Source organism: Haemaphysalis longicornis, unplaced genomic scaffold, assembly GCF_048455015.1.
Source record: "Haemaphysalis longicornis isolate Haplotype H1 unplaced genomic scaffold, Haemaphysalis longicornis Haplotype H1 scaffold_2, whole genome shotgun sequence".
In the NCBI taxonomy this organism is placed as follows: domain Eukaryota; kingdom Metazoa; phylum Arthropoda; class Arachnida; order Ixodida; family Ixodidae; genus Haemaphysalis; species Haemaphysalis longicornis.
The window spans coordinates 288,403,095-288,412,418 of record NW_027526295.1 but is presented as its reverse complement, the minus strand read 5'-3'; the positions used below and the strand labels follow the sequence as shown (position 1 = coordinate 288,412,418).

The 9,324-nt window shown below is 50.2% G+C and overlaps 1 protein-coding gene across 1 annotated transcript; it reads right to left on the bottom strand.

Annotated features, from left to right (window-relative positions):
* Positions 1-826: 826 nt before the first annotated feature.
* Positions 827-6,605, bottom strand: LOC144170841 (juvenile hormone acid O-methyltransferase-like). The gene is made up of 3 exons (XM_077700858.1): positions 5,398-6,605; positions 4,055-4,202; positions 827-3,165 (listed from the first exon to the last, which is right to left on the bottom strand). Exons 1-3 carry the CDS (start codon positions 6,100-6,102, stop codon positions 2,969-2,971), a joined length of 1,050 nt encoding a protein of 349 aa, XP_077556984.1. The 5' UTR covers positions 6,103-6,605; the 3' UTR covers positions 827-2,968.
* Positions 6,606-9,324: the final 2,719 nt, after the last annotated feature.

Here is a 9,324-nt window from a genome sequence, read left to right as displayed (position 1 = left end):
ATCTGCTACGTGCCCCAAACTGCCGACGTCGGGGCTTCCGTGACGAAGCCGACGCGCTGGCTGTGGTTGGCGCGCGCTGCTCGGGAGTGTGTACACGTCATGGTTTTGGGACTGACGTCATGCTGCCCGGGCCTGTGGGGATGGCGAAAACCTCGGCCGGCCTGGGCGCGCGCGTGCGCTCGCTCGCGCGCGCTTCCAGAGAGGCAGCGATACGGCAAGAATGGTGACGCCATGTGATACATGCTGTCATGGCGGCCGCTCGGCGTTTTTTTGTCGAAACCGAAACTGGCCCGAATAAACGACGCCGTAAATGAATGTTTACGCTGCGCTCGACCGTCTAATCTGTCATTCTATGATTAGTGGGCTGGTAGGCACGCATAGCAGCGAAAAAAACGTAACATAAAATTTTCGTGTCAGTACTCCTTTAAATTAAAATATGGTTTCGGATAATCGTTAGGCGAAATAAAGTGACAAATTTAAAACTCGCACCGAACTAAGTATATTATACGAATAGGAACATTGCTGGCAGCAGATTATCTGGAGATAAAAAGAATACAAAGAAACGCTCCTAGACGAATTTTTTCAGGGAGCACCGGACAAACTCCAGACATATTTATAACTGCGATTTTGGTGCTCGTCTATTAGGGGTGCAACACATATGGCACTTTCCACTTCGGTCTTACAAATGCGCAGTTAGTGCGCTTTAGATGTGCAGATATAAAGTTACTCCCACGCAGAACATCATTACATTTCTTGCTTAAGAAACTGTGTCGAAAGGAACAATACATAGGCGTTTAATGAAGGATTATTTAATATTGCAGTTTATTTAAAATACTTTACAGGTCCTTTGCAGGGAATTGAGTACGGGGGTTACAAAAGTGAAGCTTTGCGGATCATACACAGAAATTTGCGAGTAACAAAACACAGCAGAACAAGTAATGGCTCCGAGGTTCGAAATACAAGTTTAAGTAAGCAAGACGATAACAAGAAGTAGTCACACATCAAATCTACACGCAAGAATTACAAAGTATACCGAACACAATCAGGGTAGTAGATAAAAAAACAACCACAGATAGCCAAATATGTGGACGCGACGCACAAATCAGTTGCTGTGGTTAGAAATACGCGTAAGGAAAAAGCACAATAAATAACGCGGAGCCTAATCGCGTACGTAAAAAAACATTTACACTATAAAAAATCAAAGCACATGTTGAAACCGACACACTAAAGAAACTCTGAACGCTGGCCGTCCACGTTCGGGTGGCCTCTCTCAGGTATTGTCCTTAGGGCACGCGACGAAATTATGCCCAACAAGGACGAAATTCCTGTCCTTTGTCAACACGACGCGTGTTATACAAACGGACCTGGCACTCCCGTCGACCCATTCCCGCCAGATCGGCGACAGATCACGCCGTGACGAACTGCGTACGTACTCTGTAACTTCGAACAGTCCAGCATCCCGAGACACTGCGGTGACCCTTCGAATGGCCTCACCGCGAGCGCAACTCCCAAGACAGCAACGCACCCGCGCCTCGCGCGCACTAAGGCGGTGACAATATACAGATATGGTGGTTTCACAAGGGACCTGCAGCACCGCCCCGCAGGGAAGAATTCTATCGCCCACACGCGCATCCTGGCCTCTCCAGACAAATGATGAAAGGTGAAAAGCATTCTCGCGACTGCGCTATTCACCCGTCGCACGCCGCGTAAGCTCAACCGGCGTGAAAGCAAGCACAGGCTGCCGCCCGCTGCGTGGTTATTTTTCCGCTTTAGACTTTCGAGGAAGCACGTTCCGCTGAAGGGCAAGCTTGTGGGAAGAGAAACACAGTTGCGAATTATAGATTTTTATACTCGAGCCTTGGCATCAAAAACAGCCAATTCCTATAGCAATGCAACGTTTGTAGAAGGAACGCCGTTCCTGCCGTTCCTGCCGTTCCTTTATAAACCTAACGAGTTACCGTTACAGTTCCACCGACCCTTAATGGAACGGTGGCGTTTCTCCGTTCCTCCAAAAAGGAACTAGTTCCAGGAACGCCGTTCCGTAACACTGCTTCTTTTCCTGCAACGGCCAGTGCAACCCGACCTGGCGCAAGCACTTGTGGAGGCCCAAGGGAGCCGCCAGCTATGAGTGCACTGCGTTGGTGATGACCGGCGTTCTCCAGTGGCTAAGGCGTCGACTCTCGCTGGAGGTGGTGAACTACTTGGGGAACGCTCGTGTGAGCAGAGGAAGTGTGTGGCCAAAACAGCGACGACCGCGAAGTTTTCACAAACGCATTTTTGCATCACAGTGCAAGGTCCCGGAATCAGTCTACCATTTTTTCCTACACTGCCACCACTCCCCAGCACTTAGATGATTACTCTTGTAGGAGTCGCCAAATGTAGCTGACCGCCATTTATGCTTTCTACGCCGCGTGTTTTCTCTTTTGGGGCCTCAAATGAGGAGTATTTAGAGGGGAGAATTTGTATATTTATTCATGCTTTTGTTTCTGTTACAGGTCATGCTAATGCTAATTATGCCATATTATTTGGGTAAATTGGGTCACTATTATTTGTTTTGAACTTTCCTTTATTTAATTTTTCTATTTTCTTTACAAACTTGACTTTTATCTGCCAGCTCCAACCAGAGATGTTTTAGCCCTTGTGGGAGTACCAGTGAAATTTATCGGGGGCACCACCATCATCTCCAGCAGACAGCTGTTGTCACGACGCATTCGCCCCAATAGATTAGATTTCAAATTCCCCAACCACAGTTTACACCATGCCCCACCCCCCTCTGGGATTGCACTGGCTACGTCCGCACAGGCCCCAGCTCAATGAGAACACAGAAGAATCTGCTGCGCACAGCAAGACTACGAGGACCTGCAGCTTACAACTCCATCGGCGGGCGTCCATCATGCACCTCCTGCCGAATCAGCCCTCCACCCAGCGGCTCAGCTCGGCCGGCTTAGGTGAGGTGGCGCGACACCAGTCAGTGGTCGGGCGAGTCCTCGGCTGCAGCGCCTTGTGCCCGAGAGGCGTGCACAATGTAGACGTCGAACTGGGCACTGAACCCGGCGGGCTCCTTGTGGCATCGACGCAGCATCTCGTGGGACATGGCCGCGGATAGCTCCAGCCTCTCGCGGTCGGCCACGCCATCCGCGACGGGAAGCACCGCCGACACGGCGCCTGCGCGGCGAGACACGGGTGCCGGTTTTTCCGGCAAAACGGAGCCACGCGCGCCTGCTCTTCCTCAGGGGAACCAGATTTCTTGCTCATACCGCATGCTTCACGACTAATCTGAACGTGTTAGCTTGGATCCTAAAACATGCAAGATCTACTTGTGCGCTTCCCACGTGATTTTGAATGAAGGGTGCAGCTTCCAAGAACCCCGCTCATTAGAACCGCTTCACAATTGCGACACTTCGCATACACATTGCTTTTACCTAGGACTCGAGCTGATTTTGCTTTTTGGCATTGCAAAGTTACAAGTTAAAAGCCATACGGAGACTTCGCATGTAGAGTGGATAAAACAAAAATATTGTGCACTCACAAATATCATTCACATTGCACTGGAATGAAGTGTGCCGAAATCCCTAGGGAGAACGTCTCCCATGCATCAGCCTCTGATCGACAAATAAAACATCTCTCTCTCTCTCTCTGTCTTTCTCTCTTCCACTCCCTACACTGTATTGACCAGATCGTCCATTTCTTTTTTTGTGTCCTTTTCTCTCCAAGTGACCCCAACAAAAATTGGCAGTAGCGACTGACTATAATTTACTTTTAGTCTTATTTCGCACTCACTACCTCCCAGTAATGAGAATCTGGTGTACTCGCGAAGCTTATTTAAGCACATTTAAAGGATGTTTAGTACAAGCCTAATGGGTAGCAGCCAGCTCAAGTGACTAGCTCGGCAAGTTGGTACAGATACATTGCGTGAATGCAGCGCAATAGCCAGACACTAGGGAAGAAGCACGGGACAGCGCTCGTCCGATGTTTCTTTGTCAGTGTCTTGCTTGTTGCGCTGCATTCACACAGTGAGCCAGCTGTCGTCTCCGAGTGCGGGAAGGATTCGTACCAGCGAGGTGCTGTTCAGTAGGGAAGGTCCAGACATTGCGAAGCACTTCGCAGGTGTGAGGTTTCAGTCCAGCGGCAGCGAGAGCGTTCTCCAAGTAAAACAGCAGGTCATCCGCGTCTTGGCTCGGCGGAATGAAGTCTTCGATATTCTGAAAAACCAGCGCACTGAATGTGAACGAATGCAAATTCAGGCGCTTCGGGCATGCATGCTTAAACGTTGCCAGGTTACTTGAAACTATCAAAATAGCCAAGGAGAAAGAGCTAAAAATTTTGCCAATGCGTGGTTTCTACCAGTCGCATGTATAGAATTGATGGCATGTATAGAATATACAGCGTCGCAAAACGTTAAAAAAGAAAAACTGCTTGATTCTTGGATTTGAAGTGTTCAGTGAACATCTTTGTGGGCGTTGTGATCTTCCAGACAATTCTTGGCACCGTACGACAGATCACATAACATCAAAATGTTGCAAATGGATTTTTAACTAGAAGTTTGCCAGTGCGTTATGACCAGAATCGTAGGAAGAATTTTTTTTCTGAGCGGGTTATGGATTATGGGTTATGGAAGGATGCCCCCACAGGGCTGGTGCCCCTGCCATCTAGCACCAAATTTGCTCGTTTTTATTAAACGTTTATTTCTCTCTCTATTGGAAGGGAGGAGTTTTGCTGAAAGGTACACTAATCCTCGCTCACGCGCTGCCTGGAAAAAAATTCGGAAGGGTTTCGAACCCACGCTCCGGCTACGTGCCTGGTTATGACGACCAAAATGATGACAATTTTCGTGAGGAGACGAGAGACTGACGAGCAGTGTCAACTAGTTAAAGCTAGAGTTCCTGTATATAGCTCCCGCAGGGAGCTGCGGGAGCTATATACAGGAACTCTAGTTAAAGCGGGCGGCCGGGTCGGTGTATTAGGTGCGTCGTATAGTGAGGGGCTACAACATAACTGTAGAGCCCCGGGGATCTTTAACGTGCACTGAAATTCAATGCATGGGCGTTTTAATTTTTCAGCAAGTTCGAGGAGTGGGATCACAAGAAGAGGAAGGTGTTCAACAAAAAAGATTCAGGCGCAGTCCGATGAAAAGAAAGGGGGATGGCGAGTGCAGAGACGATTTTAAATTTAGTATATATGTACTGCTAAGATTCTTTTCCTTTCACTGTCAAGACAAGCTACCTGCTACTATTTTCCACAGCCTCGTATAAGGCTGTGGGCCTGTGAGAAGTTGTTTTCCTTATATCTGCCATGACTCCCTCCCCCCTCCTTTTCGCCCTTCATCCTGCTCTCCTGCCAAGCTACGTAACTGGGCGTGCCATTTGCACGTCCGCCAAGGAACGGCTCGGAGCTCGCCTTGAGCGGCGCCTTCCAGCGCTCCATGCGGGCGAAGTCCCTCCAGAGCGCGTAGACGGGGGTGCGGGCGCAGAACTGCAGCAGGCACTCGCCGTCGGCCGCCATGAGCCGGCGCACGTTGCGCAGCGCCCCGAGCTGGTCGCGGATCCAGTGGAGGCAGAAGAAGGAGTAGACGCGCTCGAAGCGGCCGTAGCGCTCCACGAAGGGAGACACGTCCCGCGCCACGTTGAGCACGTCGTACGTGATGCGCGGGTGCGCGAAGTAGCGCTCGGCGTACTCGATCATGGCGGCCGACACGTCGGTGCCCACGACGCGGCGGCACGGGGAGCTGCGCGGCAGCAGCACGTCGCGCGTGAAGTCGCCCACGGCGCAGCCGATGTCCAGGAACTGCTGCTGCTCGCTGGGCGGCCGCCGGAAGGCCGTGTTCAGCAGGTCCAGCACCAGCAGGTTGTCGCGCTTCTGGAACGTGTTGGACGACACGTACAGGTGCGGCTCCAGCGTTGGCTGGCAGTGGGAAACCGCTCCCGACTGGCTGCTGCACAGGCTCCTCACTGTGGAGCGACGCCGAGGGGTACGAAGCGACCGCTTCGCCGAGCTAGCTTGCAGCGTCCCTAACAATTTACGGCACAGCCCTCCGCGCTGCAGGGCGTGCAGTGTCATAGAGAATATTTTCTTTGACACGCCAGCTCGAAGAACGTGAGACATGTCCCCGCTGTAAAAATCGGTCACAGCTAGCCTTAGGTGCTCCCTCCGCGAGTGTCAGCCGTGGCTTGTCGTGAAGTGTTGGAGGACGAGGAAGCTTAGAGGACAACAGCTTGAACACAGAAACAAGGCCGTTTGTTATGTCCGGCACTAAGCTCGTCGAGAAAGCGGCGCGCGTCTTAGAGGTCCTTTCCTCGACGTGATATATGCGCCGGATGGCTGAAAATAGTTCGCAAGGCCCACGTGGCTTCGCACCAGCTGCGTTCTCTGCGCCCCTAGTAGGCCAGCTGTGAAACAGTACTTGGATACCATGCAGAATGGAGGTAATGTTGCATACCTGTAAATGGGGCCCTAAATACAACGGAATATTCAGTTCTGTGACACCTTGGGTTTCCAAGTGAACACTCGAAACACATTGCGTTCTTTTGCAGTTTGAATGCCGCAAGCATAACTGGCCGAGAATTCGCATCGGCCTGGCGTCTGGCGTGGTGGTGCGCACACGTGCGCTTCACACAAAGTATTGTTTCCTTACGTGCGTGACTTTTGCATAACTCAAGAATCGCACACCCTGGTTATGCCTCTGGGACCTTCTAGCAGTGAGTAGCCGTGCAGATACATACGACGCGAGCGTGGCGCAAGTAAACTCCCTTCAGGCTTACGAAAGGAATTCAAAGGGGCGGGACGTTAGCGCTGTTTTGAATGCTCGATCGCGATTGTGTCACAAGCCTGCACCCTTCGATATGGACCTCATGGCAAGACACTCGCCCTTCACACGTAGAGATTTCTCCCCTCGAAGAAGCAGCGTCGCTGCAAACCCATCAGCACACGTCATCATTCATAACGGGGCTCATTTGTAATTGTTCAGGGGTCGAATGACCCTTTCGGTTGAGCACTTGTCGCAAGGCACCACGGAAATCGGTCGCCGAGTGCGGAAAAGCTCCGAGTCCGGCGCTTGCCCTCTTTCCTTCTCTCTCCCTTTGTGGGAAGCAATGGTATGCTCAAAGCGGTCGAATCCGCTCGGAGGAGGAGGAGGAATAAACGTCCTTATAAAGCAGTTCGCCTTGGGGAAGAGTCCTTATTCCAGGACCCCTTGAGACCGTCCGGCTTCTTGAGCCCTCTTCACCAGCCAAAGCTGGATGGACGCAGTGTTGTACACGTTCCTCCAAAATAGGAACGAAAGCTCGTTCCTCGTTCCTTGCCAATTTTGAAACGAGTTCCCGTTACAAGTTCCTTTATTGCGAAAGGAACGCGTTCCAGTTCCACTTCGAAAATTGGAACGTGTCGTTACATTAACGTTACAATTAGGTTTTTGAATTAAAATATAGTGTCGGATAATTCTGGGTAGAAATTAAGTGAGACATTTAAAACTCACGTCGAACTACGTAAATTATACGAATATTAATACCACCGGCAGCAGATTATCTGGAGATAAAGATAATCAAAAGAAACGCTCCTAGGCGAATTTTTCAGGGAGCACCGGACAAACTCCAGACGGCTCGAGGACATTTCGGTGCAGGATATTTCGGTGCGGAAATTTCGGTGTACCCGACCTATCGGTGTACGGACATATCGGTGTATGAGCGTTTCGGTGCACGCACATTTCGGTGTACGGACATTTCGGTGTACGGACATTTCGGCGACCAAATGGACCTTTTTCCAGTGGCGTAGCCCTCTTGCGGCGGCCACCCGAACCACACTTGGGGGAGTATAGAAGAACACGCCCCTTTTTTTCCACCTGCCCTGCGCTGCTGCGCAGTTGAGGAAGCCGTCTCAGGCGCCACGCATGGTTTTGGGTGGCAGAGAAATTTTTCGATGGCAGCCATAGCGTCCATCTGCCGGCCGCTTTCAGGGCTCAGAAGGCGGAGCAGCACTTAGCTGGCTCGGCGTTCGCAACTGGCTAATCCAATATGGCGTCGTTTTGTTTACAATTTGCCCCTCAAGAATGGCGGATCGGTCACTGGGAGGCGTGATTCCGTCTCGCTGTGGGCGGTAGCCAAGAAGTTCCGGTGACGTCACCAACAAACAAAACACCAAAATAAAAGAAATGCTACGCATCAGGAGAGTTTGCAAGTCAAGTTTATTCGCAAACCTAAAATGTAAACTGATTAAAAGCTTTTCAACTATAAAACGTTCCTTCTGTGAGTACCTTCAGAGATCGTTTGCGCGTGTTGCGCCATCTGTTAATACACACAGAAAAAAGCATCCTCCATGAAAAAGGGTCGAATGTCGGCTGCTTTGCTCGGCTAACTCTAGCCCCTGTTCTGTGGTTCTGTGCTCTAGCTCGGCCGTGGCTCGACACGGGCGTCGGACGACAAAATCGACGAAACGTCGGGCATCAGGCATACATACCACGCCGGTGGCACAACTTAATTTTCAGTAAAGCAGAGCGTAGCGAGTGACATCGTCGATGGAGAAAGCGCATCCGCTGAGGGAACAGGAGTGCTTAACGTGAGTACGCTGCGTTCTTTGCTTAACTGGATGTATTCTTATCAGCTGTTTTGTCTTAGTACTCGGGGAAGTTCCGTACGAAGGTTGATAAGCCCATGTGAACTGTCACCTGCGCTTCTCAACGTTCTCATGAGAATGAGGCCTCGAGTATTTCTTGACTGTGTGGCTAACTCCGATTTCATGTAATTTATGCTTCGACGTTCGTGGAGTAACTGCTATATTGAATGTTTTCAAGGCACAGGAATGGGGCCTAGCGTGCAACTCGCGAAATTACCCGATAGATTTTTACAATTGGTAAAAGTCTACAGAGTGTTACATGATCATGCGACAATGTGTAGACTGTGATTTCTTTATTTTTACCCGACCTTAAAGCGGTGCAGCCTTGATTTTTACTCTACCGGCCGCACCGCTTCTGCTCACTGACTAGACAGAGCCAGTGTAATTAATAGTAGTAAGTTACAATTTTTATATGCCCCCCTCACTTCATGTCATTTCTTATGTAGTGGGTTTATCATTCGTAGGTAATGAACTTGTACTGCTAGCAAACAACTATTTAAGAACTCGCGAGGAGCAACGGGTAAAGGAAAGCAAAACGCAGTCATATAGAAGCATAGGGCTCTTTGGGGGTATAACAAATAGGAAGTAGTGAGAAGAATGTGGAAAGGAGTAATTGTTCCGGGTCTCACGTTTGCGAATGCAGTACTCTGCTTAAGCAAAAATCAGACGCTCTAGCATGCCTTGAAGTGAGCCAGAGAACTGTAAGCCGTTTGAAATTAG